At 33.0% G+C, this 19,556-nt stretch overlaps 1 protein-coding gene and 1 pseudogene across 2 annotated transcripts; both read right to left on the bottom strand.

Moving 5' to 3' along the window:
• Window positions 1–3,971: 3,971 nt before the first annotated feature.
• On the bottom strand, window positions 3,972–6,344 carry LOC110619195 (homeobox-leucine zipper protein ATHB-13). Of its 2 annotated transcripts, XM_021762482.2 has the most exons (4): window positions 6,233–6,338; window positions 5,821–6,102; window positions 5,340–5,722; window positions 3,972–4,716 (listed from the first exon to the last, which is right to left on the bottom strand). In XM_021762482.2, the coding sequence occupies exons 2-4, from the start codon at window positions 5,948–5,950 to the stop codon at window positions 4,354–4,356; spliced, it is 876 nt and encodes a 291-aa protein (XP_021618174.1). In that variant the 5' UTR covers window positions 5,951–6,102; window positions 6,233–6,338; the 3' UTR covers window positions 3,972–4,353. The 2 variants fall into 2 exon arrangements, with proteins under 2 accessions (XP_021618174.1, XP_043816310.1); XM_043960375.1 differs by having other exon boundaries at window positions 5,821–6,344.
• Window positions 6,345–13,897: 7,553 nt separating this feature from the next.
• Window positions 13,898–19,447, bottom strand: LOC110610542 (annotated as a pseudogene).
• Between the last annotated feature and the right edge of the window lie 109 nt (window positions 19,448–19,556).

Here is a 19,556-nt window from a genome sequence, read left to right as displayed (position 1 = left end):
TCAAGATTCAATCCCCAATTTCCACACAACATGTATATTGAAGCAGCAAGCTGGTTTTGATTGGCCTTGTCTTTTCAGAGGTGGTCTTTTTCTCCTGCCAAGTAAATTATTCCATTTCAAAGTTTCATGGGACCCTATAAATGTAGTAATCAGGGGCAGGACCAAGCTGGGATGGGAGCTTATGTTGCTGCGCTTTTTGGGTTTCTGCAAAATAAATTGGAAGCTTTCAATATAAAAAATTTGTCATTTGGCTTTCTAGGCTATAACTGCAATGGAGTCAAGCAAAACTCATGGATCGTGAGTCATGACAGACTAATATCAAACAACCGAGAAGGATAGAGAAAATGACTTTTTGTTTGAAATAACAAGGGATTAGCAAAGTATATAAATCATAAAGAAGGGAATGCTGTCCACGTAAAACGAGGTGTCGTGTCATGGAGATGCCAGGTGGATAGTCTCTGGATTTGGGTGGGCAACAAGATGGCCCTGGCATTGGTTGTTGCCTTTTCTACCTTCTGGTGAGATGTGGGGTCAAATTTCAGAAATCGGTTAGAGTGAGGTGAGCTTTGTTAATTGGGCCACTTCTGAAAGGAAAAGCCCTTTAAATAAAGACTCCGCTGCTTCATCCTTTGTTATCTTATTTGACCCACGACCACGTCCATCATCGCTGGAAACAGGGATATTATTTATATTTACATAGCCCATACTTCTGTGAGTTGTATAAGTATGGATTGTCCTGCAGCAAAAATGAAGTTCAGAACAATTGTTCTGTCCCCTTCTCTTCTAGATGTGGTATTGTTTATGTCACAAGGCAAAAGGAAATAGCCCCAATTCTACAAGGCCATGAGAAGAGTTTTGAGTTCAAACCATGACCCTACATAATAAAGATTAGCAAGCAATTGATTTGTTTCTTCTTCATGTGGTTAATCTTTCTTGCCCAGGCTCATTTGTTGATGTTTCCATCTCTGACGTTGAGGTTCCACTTACTGTCGCTAGCTTTGACAGTAACCTAATTTACTGGCTACTGCAAAATTCTCCTTGGATTGTCGGTCGCAGGTTGGGTTACCAGTATATGGGTTTAGCTATTTGGGCTAATGGGTTGTTTTATTAGGCTCTCTGTGTGAACCTCTTCCTGATTCTGCTGTGAATGTTTTGGAGTGCACAGGCCCATGACTGAACTTCATTATATATATATATATCTATTTTTTAAAAGGAGATTTTGGGAGTATTTTGTGTTTTTATTTGATGAAGGGAATCAACGGCCAAAAATGATTCAACGTGGCATATCATAGATCTCTATTCTGTTTCTGTGGGTTCCAATACCACAACCAGAATGCTTAGACCAATCAGCCATATTTGGTCCACAAAATGTGTCCCACTAATTTAACAACCACATTCTTTCACACGCCAAAAAAAACTCCAATAAACATTTATTTTATTTTGTATATATAATTTTTTGTATATATTTAATTATATATACCACTTATTTCGTATATACTTTAATCAATAGAGAAATAAATTTCTATAATTAATTATTATATATACATTTTTGTATATATATAATAATTTCTCAATCAAGATCTATATAATACTTTTCACCAGTGGTATATATAGAGAAAGAAATTTCTATAATTAATTATTACATTTTCTTAAAAAATGAAATTTAATTTTCAGTAAATAAATACCAACTTAGCCAAAATATTCTAGATAATATAAATTATCTAATAATATTATATTAAATTTACAATTTTCAAAGAATCAGTATATATATTGTTTTAATTTCTGTGACTGTCATCTAAATATAATCAACTTTGATTTTATTTATTTTGAAAAAACACGTACGAGCGCTTTAACAAGTTAAACGAGTTACATAGCCCTGGCCATGAGTTTCCTCCAAAAGGGTCAAAGAAAAGGGTGACCCAATGCTTTACATGAATTAAAAAAGCAATATCATATTTAAATATCCATTTTCTTATTCTAAAAAAAGTGAGATGCAATAGTAGTAATATTAAATTTAATTTTAGATGCGAAATACATTTAAAATTTGAAATAATTAACTCATTAAATTTCATTTATATATATATATATATGTCCTAGCTTGATTGGGTGATTTTGAAATACTTCCAACGGATAAGAGCTAGCTATATACCAGCTTCGCTTTAAACATGGAACAAATTGGATTAGTGACATGTATATAAAAGTGGTTTATTATCCACATCAACCTCGAAGTTAGATCAAAGCCTTTTTTTATTTTTTATTTTTTAAAAAAGAAAAGTTATATGGTAAGGCACCTTTTCTCAATCTTAGTATATGCCAACTGAAACTCAAAAGCGAGCTTCATCAAATTTAAATAATAAGTTAGCCGTTGACGGAATCTGCAATAAATTTTTCTTTCTTTTTTTTTTTAAAAAAAAGAAAAAAAAAAAAGAAAAGCCAAAACCCAATAATGCAAGCATAATTAGTTGTATATAAAGGGTTATTGCTGGTCACATGTTGTCTTAATATTTTTTGGTTGTAATAACAGCAAACATGCTGGTGGGATATCTCTGATTTTTTAGTATTATCATAATCTAAATCGTACTATGCTAATTAAGTACTGAATAAAGGAATTAATTAAACCCCACTATTCACGTGGCCACTTAAACCTGCTCTTCTTAATTAACTAATTTTTAATTTGATTTGGCTGCTACAAATCTGCAATCAAATGCCAAATTTCCAGCCATGTTTCTATACATTTATCTCAACTCCATCACATGATCCCATAAAGATTTTCTTTTTCCATTATTTTTTAAAAATTTTCTCATCAACTTGTGTGCTTGATCAAGATTTTGTAGATTTTGTGATGTGCTTAAATTTGTTTTATCTAATTGGGGTAATAGAATCTAGTCAATTCTGTTATGACAGTTGGCTCCAAGCACCCTCCAAATCTACAGAAGAAGCTAATTACACACGCTCTTTAATAAAATCATGGAAATTTTACCCAATCATTCTCTATGGTATTACAAAATTAAGAAATAAAAGATAAAAGACAGAAATTGATTGAAGCAGAGGGTAAATTAAAGGAATCCATGCATGTAGATTCATGATTAAATTTAAATAAACATAGAGACTATATATAAAAATTGGGCAGGCATAGCAGCAGCAGAAGCAGCAGTGACAATACTGGCATGAGATAAGCATCTAAATCAAAAGGGCTGGGGACCTACAAACACCTGACTAACATGCATACCAGCTGTGTATGTGTAGATAACTTTTGAACTGAAATATATCTTTCAAGGAGTTTTGTTTGTGTCTCTCACAGTGTTGAAGAAGCAGCAGCTACAGTGTGTGAAAAAGAAGTTCACATTCAAATAAAGCAGAGAGATTGTGAAAAGAGGAGATGTATTAGAAAAGAGGAGTGTGTTGGATGCTAGAGAGTGGGTGACAGTCAGTCACATGATGGATGAATCCTTCCATCAAAGAATCATCGAGAATTGCGTACATTTTTATTTTTTTAATTATTTTTTTCATGAATGAATAGGGAGACTACTATTATATGGTCAGTGCCAAAAGTTGGGTCTTTTTTTTTTACACTAGCTTTTTAGTGCCATTCCCCTTCTTTGTCAGCCTAACATTGCTAACGTCCCCTTCACGAGAATGACCATTTCCAACTTTCCTTGTTTTCTTCCCCTCGTCCATCTGTTTGTCCTCTTTCTTCCTTGGAATGTGTGCTTGATACTCTCCTCTCTCCTCTCTCCTCTCTCTACATATGTCTTTCGATATTGCATTGAGAAACTGGTTAAAACGTTAGAATTACGACTTAATTTTTACAAAGTTAGTTTGCGCCACTTTTGAATTACATGGAGTTCACAATCATTCAGTTGCCTATACAATGATGAAACGAAAGCACCTGCAAGCTTTTTTTTTTTTTTTTTTTGTTTCCTCCTTCAGTATTACAAATACATGATTCCAAAGCAAGAAAAACTAAAACATGCAAGGAAGAGAGAATCCCTTTTTTATTTCATGGCCCATGCTAGTGCTATAGCTCACTAGCAAATATAATTTCATCTCTCGGATTCCATGATCCAAACTAGCAAACATCTCTCTAACTCTCCAGGAAAAACATGGTATATAACCCAAAGACACAAACTCCTTTATTTCTCATAAAACGATGATGTTCAGTCCCCTCGCCCCTCCCCCCCTCCCACCTGAAATTTCAACCTACTTTATACACCATCCTAAGTTCCAAAACATGCATGGAGTTATAAAATAAGGTAGTTGCCGTCTCGATGACTTGAAAAACATTGCCAAACTGCATATAGTGGTGTGTATTAATTTCAATACAGCAGTAGTAGATGTATCAATTCTGGTATCTCAATTGAAATGTTGTTGCTCAAGCCACGGCCAAAACCCAGATTGATCATCAATGCCACAGAACATGTTGCTAAGGCTTTCTTCCTTCACCATTTGATCAATATTCTTCTGGCAATGAATGTGATCAGGCCTTGAAGAACTGTTCTGGAAGAGCTGCGCCACACCTGTTGGCCTCATAGTAGATGAAGATGGAAAAAGGGTCCTGCTTGTTGGGCGATTAGATAGGGGGCTATCAATAGCTGGAGTCCTTGAGATATCCAGTTTGATATCGGAGCTGTTTTCACTTCTATTACTGCAAGAACCCTCAGTTTCTTTATTAAGGTTAATAGACTCGGTTGGTTCCCTGCTTTTCAGTGCCAATATCTGCAAACAGCAACTAACCGATCAATATCATTGCTCATGTTTGCAGACACAATAAGTTCCAATCTGGTAATTCCAACAACTTAAATAAAATATATATGTATAGAAAAGAAAGGAGAGGCTGCTTATAAAGGAAGAATAAATAGATATATATTGCAAGAGAGATCTATCTTTCAGGGTCATGATTACCTTTAGTTTCAGAACGTCAAGAATTAAACAATCAATTAAAAAGTTTCCCTTTTCTTTTGTTTATTTATTATTATTTTGTATTTTTGGGTTCAAGCAACCTCTCAAAAAGTTCGCACTAATGATAAGAAAAGAACCTTTGCTAAAACATCCATGATTGGTTCGAGAAGTTACCAGAAATAAAGTTGATAAAAATCATTACAGAAGAAAAAGTCAAAAAGGAAAAATCACAGAAAAAATTATCAAGATCTTCAACTCTGAATGTATTCTTCAAAATTATTGTAGTTCCATGCAAAATCTATTCTACACTCCTAAAAGCAATAATTCCCTTGAAGAACAATAGAGGAAAAAGAGAGTAGAAAGAAAGAGGGAAAACATTATGCAAATTTCAATCAGATCATGTAACAGTGGTATATATCCAGTTGAAAGTTGGAACTAACCTCTGCGTGAAGCTTCTGGTTCTGAGCTTGGAGTGCATCATTGTCAGCTTTGATGGCTTCAAACTGTCTCTTGAGGAGATCATAGTCTTTCTCAAGCTGTTTAGTCTTCCATCTGGCCCTCCTGTTTTGGAACCATATAGCAATCTGTCTTGGTTGCAGACCAAGAGCCCTAGCCAGCTGCATTTTTCTCTCAGGTTCGAGCTTGTTACCCAATTCAAAGTTCTTTTCAAGTGTCTTCACTTGTTCCATATTAAGTCTTCTCTTTTTCTCTCCTGCTTGTGAGCCATCATCGGACAACTCGTCCTCTCCATTAGCTTCTTCATGACATGAAGCATCGATCCCTGAAAACGACATTGACCTCTTCCCTAGAAATGATGCCACCCCTGCACCCAAAACAACAAAAAGGAGAAAACGAAACTTAAACATTAAGAACCCAGAAGTTTTCCCAGTCAGAGAGAAGGAAATATAGAGAGAGAGGTACCATGGAAGTCTTGGGCTGTGCATGAGGGTAGAATTGGATTGAGAGAAGTGGGAGGTTGATGATGATCTTCTTCGTGGGGAGTTTGGAGCATGAAATTAGCTGGGAAGAAAGCCATCCCATTGCAAGTCATGACCTATGCTTGGGAAACCAATCTTAAAAACACCGGTGATAATCTGGCTGTCATGTTGGAAGACAGAAGAAAAGAAAGAAAGATGCGCAGATGCAGATGCTCAGAGTGGGCAGAGCTTAATCAGTGTGGAAGAAGGAAAAGGAAGACTTGATCTAATATCACAGCACAAGAGAAAGAGAGAAAAAGAAAAAGCCTTTCCAAAATAATTAAAGAACATCAGAAAAAAAAAAAAATTCAAACTGAAGGATATGCAAAATTTGGTTTGATGAATAGTATATATACCTTATCAGTTGCTAGGAAGAAATATTTCTCTTTTATAGTTTATATTTTCAGAGGAAGAGAATAGGATGAGGAAGAAAGAGAGGAGAGAGAGAGAGAGAGAGGAGTATGATGATGAGTCTATAGCTGTGCTTCTCTTTATATGAAGAGGAAATTCTCATTTTTATTATTGTCTATGTGAATTTTCACTGCCAAAAGAAAAGAAAAGGAAATTTATCCAGTCTTTGGCAATAAAAAAATATGGGGTAATTCTCATAGGAATAGATTAATTAATTTCTGATAAAAAGAAAAAGAAAAACATGAAAGTGATATCTTCTCTATAAAAAGGTAAAGAAAGTGATGATGTGAGATATGAAAGGAAACTTTCTGAGCTATGTTCTGTAATTCTCATAAAAATTTTCATGGAAGAGTATGATCAACTAGTTTGATAATCATGAGTCATTTTCAGTTATTAATCTTTTTCCATACTTAAGGAGAAAATAATTTAATAGCTACTCATAACATAGACAGTTGTCTTCAAATATAAATAAAAAAAAAATATACATAAGCAAACCAATTTCATCTGCTTCAAGTAGCTGGCTAGCTTTTTAATTCCACAGTGAAATTAGCAAGAGAGAGGAAATGGGTTTCAATTTCATTTCATTTATTAGTAACCTGCATAAAAGTTAAGAAGTGGGTGACTTGTGAAGGAAAAAGAAGAAGAGGGGTCTCCTGATGATCCCTTTAAACTAGACCCTTCAAATGGGGGTGGGTGTTTTTTTCCTTTTTTTTTTTTTTTTAAATAAAAAGAAAAATGAGAGAGAGAGTGTTTCTTAAAGAAAGAGGGTTTGCAAAGGAGTGATATTTTATGTTGTATGTTGTATTAAGTGAAGTGAAAAAGAAAGGGAGATTACTTGAGAGAAAAGAGAGAGAGAGAGGGGCAGGAATCTAGGGATGGGTCCAAGAAGGGGGCAGGGGTTGCTACCTAACCCACCAACAGGGATCGTGCATTAGGACGAAGCTCTTTTCCATCCATTATCCTTTTGTGTGTGAGCAATGGCTTTGTGTGTATGCGAGTGAAAGAGAGAGATGTGGGTTTCAAAACCCCAACCAAAAATCCCTGTGCTTGTAACCCTACAAGGCCTGCTCTTTTTTTGTCTTAGTGCCCCCACTTCTGTCCATCTCTATCCCACTACTCTTCTCTTCTCTTCTCTCTTCCTCACACTTCAAATTCCTTTTCTTTTTTCAAAAAACAAAAAAAAAAAAAAACAAATTGAATTGATTAGCTTTGTCCTTCCAAAATTCATATCTTCCACTACAGCAATTTTGTGCCTCAATTTCAGTGCAAAAAAAAAATATCAGAATATTACAGAGAGGTTACAATGATTTTTAATATGATCTGTTTTACGAATTTCCTTCGGTCTGCATAAAAATGCATTTGCATTTATGAAATATGATGCATATAAATTATCATAAGCATTTCATTATATGCAAATAAAAAGAAAACGAATTTGTACTGGCAGATTTAATCTGATAGTAAATATATTTGAATAAATATAAGAGATTTCAAATTTTACTCTCCTAATTTTATTTTAAAAAAAAGAATTTATAATCAAAATTTATAATTATGAAAATAAAATTTTATGAATTAATTTACTTTTAATGAAATAAATTAAATTGACTTTAAAACATTAACAATAAAATAAAATATAATTTCTAAAATTTTATTTTATTAGTAAAGTGGTTCATTAACTAAATTTTTATAAAAATAATAATTTTTTATATATTCTGTCTAATAAATACAATAATATAAATATTTATTATAATGATTTTCTATTACATTAAATTTATTTTATTTTATTATTTAATTCTTATAATTATAAAAAATATATTAAAATATTTTTAAAGAGTACATTAAAATATTTATTAATTAATTTTTTAATTTTAAAAAATAAATTAAAATATTTTAAAAATCCACTGATTAATTTCTCCGTTAATTTTATTATTAAATATTTTATTATTTAGTTTTTATAATTATAATTTTTTTAAAAAAAATAATAATTAATCCCTTTATATCAGAAGATATTTTAAACTTCTTTTAACGCTATTTAACAATTAAAATTAATAGAGTAACTAATTAATATATTTTTAAAATATCAGATAATTTTAATATAATTTTAAAATTTAAAAATAAGTAATATGAGAATTAAATAATAATTTTCCATATGATTTTTTGATGGTTCTGGAGTGATAATAACACATTTCCTTTTAAAATGTGAATCATCACAATCATCATAGTAAAACTTTTAATTTATACTTATACAGGGAGAAGATTAAAAAAAAAATAGTACTCTTTAAAATATTATATTATCTAATGATCAGTGGTAGCTTTTTTTTATATAAATACAAATGATTTTTCATTTACTGCAGCTAATAAATAAATAAATAAATTTAACTAATATTAAGATTTATTAAATATATTTATTAGTGCTAATTTTGCATTGAAATTTTACTATTGTACATAAAAATATATAATAATATTTTGAAAATGATGTAATACTATATTAAAAATACAATTTATTAAAATTAATAACAATTGAATGCTACCACATGTGTTAAAGTGAATGGTTGGACTCACTGGAAGAGTAATTTAAGTAATGAAGCAGCTAATTTGGATGGTATCTGTAAAATAGGTTTGGATCAAAGGGCAAACAAGATATGCCATGCAATACCACTTCAATTATTAAATTAGAAGATAGTACCTTAGAAATAAATGAGATTTAGGATACAATGAAAATATTAAATAAATTTTATTTTTTTTTTAACCGGTAAATAAACCGTCAAAATATAATAAAAATTACTTTACATAAAAAATCGTAAAAATTCATTATATACCCATCATATTTAATCATTATTTAGGTCTAATTGTCATCGATGAATATAAAAGAGTGCACTTTACAGTTTGTTTGAATTAAGCTAGTCGAACTAGCTGATACATCCTTTAATTCGAGTTATATTCTTAAAATAAATCGATTTTGGTTTAACATCTCTTTCAATCAACTCAAAACGGGTTGCGATTTTACATGTATCAGAATTTAAGGAGTAGATGGTATTTGAGTTTTATGAAGTCCTATGGAGATCAAGTTTCTTTTTAAGCATATTAATGTGAGTGCATGCTTGTGTTTGTAGGAAAGAGACACAAACAAAGAAAGAAATGTAGTCACATGGCGCATGAAGTTAATTGTTTCTTCTAGCAGGCAGAAAATGGTCTTTGTAACGGGGCCCGGAGGGGTAAATTAGGCTACAATTTTATTTTTATTTTTTTCACTTGGAAATCTATTGAAAGAGGTGAAGATCTTTCACCAATCAACTAGAGGACTTGTACAATCTTGCTAGGTAGGCTACAGTAAAATTTCATGACTTTATATAATAATAATAATAATTAAATCTTTTTTTTTTTTCATTCTTCTACAAGTCTCCCTTTTTCCCATTTATCATATGTCGAAGCATGCAAAGTGATTGGACCCATGACAAAAAAAAATTAAGAATCGAACATATGGACCCAAAATTGTTAGCCGTAAACATACATTACCCACAAATTTACAGATGGTGTAATCGGAGGATTTCCCATTTTTTTTTCCAATTGGTCTTTTAAGTGATTAAATGCTACTATATTTTTGACATTAAACATCATTTAATTCAATTTTTACATGAATTTAATTTTTTCAAAAATCTCGTGTGCACAACCTTTCACATCATATCTTATCCATAATCGGATTAAAAGTTTAAATGATTTCAAACAATGGTCGATTGCATTCATGCACATAACAATTCTTTTTTTAATTTTCTTTTGAAAAAAAATACATATTTCTCCTCAATAAATGGTAGGAACCCATACTTGTAATACAGAGCATCTCTTAGGCAGCAGATACGTCATATTCCTGCATACAAAATGGCTGGGCAGCTAAAGAAATAGATGGGGTTTTTTTTTTTTTTTTAAAGGGGTGATTTTATATAAAATATAATTGTTAAAAGAAAGTATATTTATTATCATAATTGTGTTTTGATTGGAAAAATCATTAGCTAATTAAAGGGTTATTATTTCTAGGGCATGAAATCTAAAAGGAATGTGGAGGACCCACAAATTCTGGATATTTGGGTTAGGAACGAATGGACCCACAAAGTACTATTTTAAAAAAATTGGGGAAGAAGACAAGCTACTCTCACAGCACCACCACATGACTTTCTTAGTTGGAAGCTCAAGGATACCCTATTGGAATGGGGTGGATCCATGTTCTTAGCCACCCCTATTTCATTTTCCCCCTTTTTTATTTTTTAAATATTATAAATTCTTTTAAAATTAAAATAATTTAAAGGAAGTTTACTAAAAATAATATTACACCCTATTTTTTTTTTTATAAAATAAAAGAGAAGAGACCTGCCATGAATCTTCTTCTCCACATGCCCTTGTGCCTCCCATGTGCTCTCTTTGCTTGACGTCACCTTCTTTTTCGCTTAATATTTTATTTATTTATTTAAAAAGAAATAAAATTAGAGAAATGAAATTGAAATTGAAAGTGATTTGTCAACCACTGAATCTGTTATATTTTATATTGTTTAAAATTTTGCTAGTGGCTACGTTTAACTTTTCCCAAAGAAAGCTCACCCATAAATCAAGACCGTTGGTTCAGCATCACATTTCTTGGATTTCCTACAGCTGGAAATTTCATTAATTTTTTAAAAAAATTAAAAAATAAGGGCACACCCTACATTATATTAAAATTTGGTTGCCAAAATTATTGCAATTTACATCATATGTACATACCATTTGCACTAATTGTTGTTTGGATTTATATATACTGATGATGGGATTCATCAGTCACTGCAGTTATGTATGATGCTCAAATTTTTGTTTTTTTCTTTTAATTTTTATTATATTTTTTTTATGAATCAGAAGGCTTGCATAAAATTTAAGGAAAATAAGTTTTTTTAGTGCATTTATATGTTGCCTAAAATAATTATCTAACATTGTGTGCACATAACTGTTCAAATTATTCCAGGTGATCAAAGCATATACTAAAAAATTGTAAAAATAATTAGAAAAAATAATAATATTTTTTGATATTTTTAAAGTAACAAATATAATTTTAGACAAATGAATTTTTTAAAAGTGACATAAATATTAAAATAGACAGGAAATTAATTATAGCCTTCCAAGTTCTAACCTACTCATGTTACACAGCAAAACTCTTAGCTTTCAAAAGTATTGTGGATGCTATTCATATATTCGGGCAAAAACGGGAAGCTAAGATAGAGTAAGAGGAGAGGTGTCTATTAATAAAGGGAAAGGAATGAGGAGAGCAGTACCTTCCAAAATGGAAAATGGCTTTGCAAGGAAAGAAGGTGCTAATCGCTATACGAGTGAACAAGTATAGGCCATACGCCATAGGGTAACCTAAGACCACCACAACTCAACTAACACCTATTTAAGTCTTGATAAAGTTTTTATAAAAATATTGATGAAGATTCTCATAAAATATACAAGTATTAATTATTAAGGCTTCTTCTCCTCGTTCAACGATTAAGACATTAAACTTTGGCATAACTAAAAATAAGTTGGTGTCCCTCTCTTTACTTTTTTTTTTTTTTATAGAGATTCTCTCAATTTTTTTTATTGGTCTTCCTTTCTCTACTCTCTTTAAATTTGAGAGTTTCTTTCGATTTTCTTAATTTCTCTTTATGAGAGATAAAGACTCTGTTTTAGTGATAATGCGGCATCACTACTCCTTCTAGATAGAGATGTTTCTTTCGTCCTTATTCAGATGTGAGTTTTTCTCATTTCCCTTCCATTTATATGGGATTATATTTTAGTTTTATTTTTATTTTTTTAGTTTCTTTTGTTTTATAAGCGAATTAAATTAAGTGAAGGAATATTATGTTTCTTAGTTGTAGATGCATGTGTCTTTAGATTGCAGGATTGGAAGCTTCTTGTCTCTAACACTCCCTTTTCCCTCAACCGGAGAAAGGTAGATTGATAATGGCTTAGAAGTTTTTCCTTGCATAATGCACTGTCACTATCCTCCTTAGCAACCAGTGTGATGAAGCTTTTCTTAACCCAAAAGTAGATCATGTGCTTGATTTGGTTGCATGTGCTTGATTAGAGTTTCCTCCCTTAATGTCTTCCTCTGTAAATGTGGCGGTGGGTTATGTGTAGCATTGTACCTTGACTAACAGTGATATTAATAGAGAAGATGAAATATTAATTGGATCGGAATCCGGGTTACCTGCTCGCGGGTCTAGAGTTTTCACTTTGAACTTCTTTTTTCCCTATTTGTTTTTTTAGTGGACCTAAATCTCTAGTGGTGGATTTTATCTATATCAGACTTTTGCCTTATTAAATCAAAGAATATATTATCTTAAAAAAAAACTCTAACAAAACTAGATTTCGAGTATAGTCTTTATAACCCTATAAAAAAGTACTTTTTTTTTCACTGTTGATATGGAAACCAACATCACAATTGCTTCTTGATTTGAACCTTACTGACTAATATGCCCTCTTCAATCTTCAGCTCCTTTTCTTCATGACTTATGATTTTACTCACACGTACATATCTATTACATTGTATAAACAATTAATCCAAACACATATTCAATTCTCTGTCAAAATTAGGTATATTATTTTGATAATTTAAATCTAATTATTAATTTTATCCAATTCATTGGTGATAACATAAAAAAATATAAAACTCTATATGATCATGATATATATCTACAATATATATCTACAGTTCAATCAAATCCATATAATTAAAGAAAATCGAATAGATAGCATGATCCGATCCGACTAGAAAACAAATATGAACCTTATATGTGATGGTCAACTCCAATGATTTCACCAAAATCATAAATACAGTGCTTCCAGTCCACCAGTCCAGTCATACCGATGTGAGGAGAACAAATAGACATAATATAAATTAACCGACTCTGTATTTATTAGGCCACTGCACACCATTAATGATTCGGCTAATGGAACGTGTAACTGACAGAGATTGTCAAAACGACCAGGGTATATACACCCCTTAACCAACCGAATTCGACATTCCTAACTCTTTAAGAAAACCTCAAACTTTCTCTGCTACTAAAACATTAACCTATCTAGATCAAAGCACACAAATTTATTAACTCCCCAACCATCAACTCCAGTCCATTAATTTTTCCGCTCGATCGAACTCTTGCTTTGATCTACTTGTTGTATCTCAGTTCATCAATAGGACTCCTAAATAGAGACCTTCTCGCTTCCGTGCATGGAAGCTGATTCGGCTTGAATTCAAGTAACTTAGAATTCAAAATCTAATCTAGCCTCGAACGATGATGTGAAAGGAGAATGTGCAACAGTATTTCCAAACAGAAGAAAACATAGATGGAGAACTTCTTTCACATTATTTTCCAATTGTCGATTGTATCAGACTGAACCTCAACCATGTAACCTCACACCTAAGCTCCACTTGCAACAAACGGTTTGCAGAATGAGGTAACAGAAGTTACAGAACAATATTATTTGTCATAATTATTTATAGTGGAGGGGGATGTGAGCTTACGGGCATTGGACTGGACAAGCATGGAAATGGAAAGTTGTTGTGAGCAATTATGGCATCAGAAAAAGGAAATTACAAGTACCAGCTAGGTGTCTTAAATTAACATCTCCACGTTACTTTTCTACGGTTAACTACATGAACTAAAGGATTACATCTCTAGCATTGAATTCGTAAACAACAAGGAGCAGAACTCATACACGATTGATTGGACTTCTAAACTACGATGGCATGATAAAGCACTCATCTTTCTATGCATCTATAGGCTTTTCAACTCAAATTACATTTTACACTACGTAAAATACAGAGACCCTCAATGGTGGGGGAAAAATGAATGAATATATGCATTTCATAGTCCTTTTAAAATGGGAAATATACATACGCATGATGGAAGAACCAATTCTCTGAGGTGCTTGAGTGTCATATGGAGCTTCAATGTCAACTTAATTAGGAGGGTTTTGGTTGTTGGCCAAAGTGAAAACCAGAAGACTTGAAAGAACTGCTCGAAAGATTTGGCAGCTTAAGAGTTGCAATGACGCAAGCTGCAAGAGCACATGAAGAAGCCAGGGCGAAGGCGGGAATATTTCCTCCACCAAACAGAGCATCCCATGGACCCGCGCCAAGGGATATGATTATCTGAACAGAGCAAGAATAAACATGAAATCAACTCTCATTGAATTATCTAAAGGGAAAGGGAAAAAGACAAAATAGTAAGAAGTGAGTTTAACTGACTACACCAAGAATTTAAGATTTACAAGAGCCCTAAACTGTATAAGAAGCAGCGTGAAAATTTCCCACAAAAATGACCCAGACAAGCTACCTCAAAACAAAATAATATTTATAAAGGGGAAGCCTCCCTTACATATATGAATCAAATGCAACAAAAAAAAAAGAAGCCAAAAAACAAACAGAAGGATCGCAAAGTAATCACATACCTGTGGAAAACTATTGCAAGATTCAGAACTCCTATGGCCAATCCTGTACAGTAGTAAAACAAATATCAAGATTAATCTGCTTAACTCAATGCCCATATGAATTGAAAGGTATCCTAAATAGGTATAATGCCATACAAACCTTGGCCACCACCAGAATCAGCAGTCAGCTCTGCTATGACAGAAAATGGAACACTGAATGTTATCTGCAATGCACAACCATTAATGCATGCTTTCAAGGGAAGAAATTGTAAAATATTGCAGTCGTTTAGATAAAACTTGTACATACAGCAAGAGGAAAGCCAAGAAGAGCAAATACAATCAAGGCAGCTTATTATAGTATAAAAAGAGAAAGTGGATAATAATTTTGGAATAGCCAAAAAAGAAAAGATGGACAAAAATTATGTGATGGAGGGAGTATCATCTTTATGTGGTCTTGAGGAAAACATAGACCTTGGCAACTTATACAGGAGGAAGTTGCATTTATACCACAAAGACAAGAGCTAGTAGTGAACTTAAAAGCTTATGCAACAAGAAAAGCTGCTTTCAGATTTCCACAAGCTTCACAACACGCTCTACTCATCAGGGAAGGAAACCACCTGCTTAGAAATAGTAACATCCGCTGAACCAATCAACCAATTATCTTCGCATAGAAATATAAATAGTGACAACATTAGAACAGTGGCACATGTTAACCAAAAAAGCAAGCAGTCAAGATACAATATTTCTTCCGATTTAGATAGATAAAGATGTGAAGCAGTTCAAAGCCAGTAAAGGACATAAAAAGTTGCACCCAAGCACATATCAGGAAACATTCATTGCCATAAAACTGTTTCAAAAATTTCACCTGTTCCAACTCCCACTAGCGCCAGCAGAAAATTCTAAAATGTTGCCAACAGCCATCCACGAGCAAAATATAGCATTGGCGGAATAGCGTTGATCAGGACCTAAAAACTCATAACTAAGAGATAATATCCAAAATTCCAGATATCAAAATGTTGCTAATTCTGATATAAGTTGGATAAAAACAATGGAAAAAAAACAAAAATGCACCTGATAAATCAGCCAGAAGGGCACGTGCCGGTCCCTACAATATTAAAAGCCTTATTATTTGCTGAAATATACAGGTGATGTCATTGCAATTACTATTACTACTTTCCATACAACATATGAAAAGAAAAAAAAAAGTAGCCATTACAACACACTTACCTGCACTGTGTTGTTAGCAAGATCTAGCAACCAGAACCCAATGACAAAAACAAAAGCTGCCCTTGTTCAAGTGCCTTTGAATGTACTGCATTTCCATAGACCAGACAGTGAGTAAACCCATGTTTGTGGAATGAAAAAAATTGAAATCAGAGAGGGAACACCAACCTACAATGCTCCTTTGTGTCCCCTAATATGTATCCAATGTCTGCAGAAAATCCGATTATTATCCCCTAAATTACAACACTTGGTTTAGCTTATATAAAACACAGAATGTAAAGATAGATGCTAAAGTCAACTTTGAGGTTCATCAATACTTACAGCAACTGAGATCATTAGAGATCCAGCAAGGATAAATGTCGTCTTCTTCCAAATTTTGAAGAGCACTTATCACTCCAAATACCAACACAATGTTGAAGCTAAAAGTTCATTTTTAACTAATAAGCAATGCAATTCCAACTTTAAATCAACATATAGTAAAGAAGGATGAAGAAACTAGTTCAATGAATTGGTGTTAAAGCTTTAAAACTATTTTGAATAATCACATTTGACACCAGCCAAAAACTCATTAGAAGAATAACTTGTTTCCTCATGAGTAGGGGACAACTAATATTATTTACATCAATATGAAATGCAAGAAAACTTCAATCAGATTACAGCAGAAAAAGTATGATTATTTTAGTTCTCTTAAAATTCCAAGCATGCCTGCCAGATTACTGCAGCTAGAGGCCAAAAGTGCATTAGCAGCACAGCTTTACAATCATTAGAGTAACCATTTGATTTTTCATTGAGTGATGTAGTTTAATTCTGAAAATGAAGGACCAAACAACTAATCAAATTGGCATTTTGTTTTACAATAGTCATGAAGGACTATTATCTAGTACAGTATATTAATAAATGTCTTGGACTCAAAAGCAAAATGCTGCATTGCAAGTTCAATGTTGAAGCGATCACTTCACACGTATGTGAAAGGGTTCCTTCCCAAGAGCTTGTTTCTACCATAACTGGTAATAGCTTCTTTATTTTATGATAATGATGACAAAATGAAAATGATGTTCTTGTGTATCTTCTCCTGATCCAAATTTTTGTTGGCATCTCTTGACCCAATTTACAACTTAAATTCAGTAAAGGCACATAACAGTAGCCCAGCAATAAAGTTCATCCAATTAAAGCAACCAACAAACATATTGTGTTCTAACAACATGAAATTCCAGGATGATATAGCTTCTTACAGAGAAAGATAGGTGCTCAATGCATCATTGTATCAATTTCGTGAGGAAACTCAAAAAAAAAAATAGCAAAAAAGTAAAAGAAAAAAAAAGAGTATTTTCCATCACCTACCACAAGGCCTGTTATTGTAAAGCTAGAACTCACAATTAATTACTCCCTCCATTTCCATTTCAAGTAATGTATTAGAAAATTTTGCATGTCCCATTTCAATTGTTAATTAGAAAATTGAAGAAATTAATCATTTTTTTCAAACTTTACGCATTTATTTCTTATTTATCATCTTCCCCAATTAACATAATAAATGCAAAACAAGGGTACTTTGTCAATTATTAGTATTTTCTTTTTGTTAACAAAAATGAGATCATTCGATCATGTTCTTATTTCATATATGAAAACCTTAAACATCACTTGAAATGGAATGGATGGACTAACTTACAGTCATTAGAAAGAAATTCATTACACAGTGTCGGAACTACGATTCCTCAAGTGCATCCCAAACAATAGCATTATGACGCCTGATCAAACCAGTTCTCGCTTACATATAATTCAGCTTTTTAAGAAATCAATTCACGAAATCCATTTATGAAACCTATTTTACATAACCTGAATTATGCACGCATGTTCCTCACTTGAATACGTGTGATGTTATCAAACGACTTACAATTTATTAAAAAAAAAGGAACTCTGATACACGGCTTACATACGATTGGACGAAGAATTTGACTTGCCTGTATATAAGGAGTTAGAAGAGAGAGCTGTAAGGCCCAACCGAATTGGACACTGGCGGCGACCGTACAGCTGAGAATAAGAGTGATCAAGCTAAAATGTCCGTTCGTTTTAGATCTGACTGAGAAACTGGAGTCACCATTGGGGATATGTGACGCAGAATTCGGAGAAGAAGAAGAAGGAGAATTATCCAGTTGGATCAGATGATGATGCTGGTCTTCCACACCCACCATTTCCACCTCCACTTCCTTTTTCAGGTTCCTGTACGGAGCTCGAATGGACACGGAGTCCATCCTTCAAGCAAATGCCTAAAAACTCGGTCAATCAACGATCCCAACAATAATTGCTATTTCGCATTCAAAAGTGAAGAAGATGCCAAGTGGTGAGAGACGTTAGAGACAACTTCATCATGGAGAATGAAACCGGGTAAAATCTGGGTGGGTACGGTGGGTGGGGGTAATGAGAGATACTGAGATGGGAGTCTTAACTGTCTTGACGAAGACACGCCGGCGTAACATAATAGCAACATATTGTTCGGTGCATTTGCAGCTGCACCATGAGTCTCCGTCACGTATTTTTTGAGGGACCTACTTCGCTTTTTATTAAATCAAAAAAAAAAAAAAGTGAGTTACGAATCGGGTAATCAGGACCGTAAATGATAAGTGGATCTTAGGATCATTCAAATCGCGATTGTCAAAAGGTATCTATTTATTACTTGTCTTTTCCATCAGGGGATGGCGATGTTACGCTCACCGACACGGTATTGGATTTCAAGCGTACGTATCGTTTGGAGAACTGGAGTGGATTATACTTCTTATAGAAGTGAGACAGTCTCCCTGAACATTACCATTTGGCCGCTAGGAAGCTTACAGCAGAATGGCGCCCCCGCAGGGCAGTCAGAAGAATTGAAAGAAAGAATTACATATCTTCATTTGCAGGGGCAGCCTCATGCATATTATTTTCCCTAACAAGACCGAGAAATTAATTAAACTCTACATAAGGATGTCATCCAATGCAGCCAGGAAAGTACACAAGATGCCCTAAATGATGATAGATTAATAAAAAGGCAATTAAACGAATGTTCCGCCTGCAACAAAGAAATTAAATAGCGCAAATTACTATAAGTTCTCTGTTTATTTAAATTGATTATTAAATTTCTATGGACAACTCACTTAATTAAAATATTAGATATTTTGTTAAATTAAATTATTTCATCTTTTTATCATAGAAAATTGTAAGTGTGTTTAATTGAGTGATATAGAATAGAACTAAATAGTCAGAAACATGATAAAGATGTATCCAATTAGAAATCACCCATGCACATAAATCAATTCTATATTGTCAATATATATATATATATATACATACACGAAATGAAGTTTACCAGTGAATCCATTCTGCACATAGCTAGGCTTATAAAACAGGCCCACAGCCTCTGATGCTCCGTGTAATTGCCAGAACTTCAACACAAAATAAAAATGGACAACACAGTGTACAAAACCTTAGAGAGAAGTTCAAAAGGGCTAACAACCCGAGGCTTCAAGGTCATAATTTTTTTATTGATGCAATGCGAAAGCCTAAAAGCAACTCCAGAATTGCCATTCAGACATTGAGAGCAGAGGACACGGGCACAAGAACAACACGCTACACTGACATAGGAAG

Source organism: Manihot esculenta, chromosome 1 (assembly GCF_001659605.2).
Source record: "Manihot esculenta cultivar AM560-2 chromosome 1, M.esculenta_v8, whole genome shotgun sequence".
Lineage (NCBI taxonomy): Eukaryota > Viridiplantae > Streptophyta > Magnoliopsida > Malpighiales > Euphorbiaceae > Manihot > Manihot esculenta.
This window is presented reverse-complemented; position numbering and strand designations above follow the sequence as displayed.

What these genes read in the sequence shown, in the direction of transcription:
- LOC110619195 (XM_043960375.1), bottom strand. Translation starts at nt 5,950, where the DNA reads ATGACTTGCAATGGGATGGCTTTCTTCCCAGCTAATTTCATGCTCCAA. An exon ending in CACAGCCCAAGACTTCCATG is followed by an intron (nt 5,723 to 5,820) that starts GTACCTCTCTCT and finishes TTTTGGGTGCAG; the next exon opens with GGGTGGCATCATTTCTAGGG. An exon ending in ACCAGAAGCTTCACGCAGAG is followed by an intron (nt 4,717 to 5,339) that starts GTTAGTTCCAAC and finishes TGCTGTTTGCAG; the next exon opens with ATATTGGCACTGAAAAGCAG.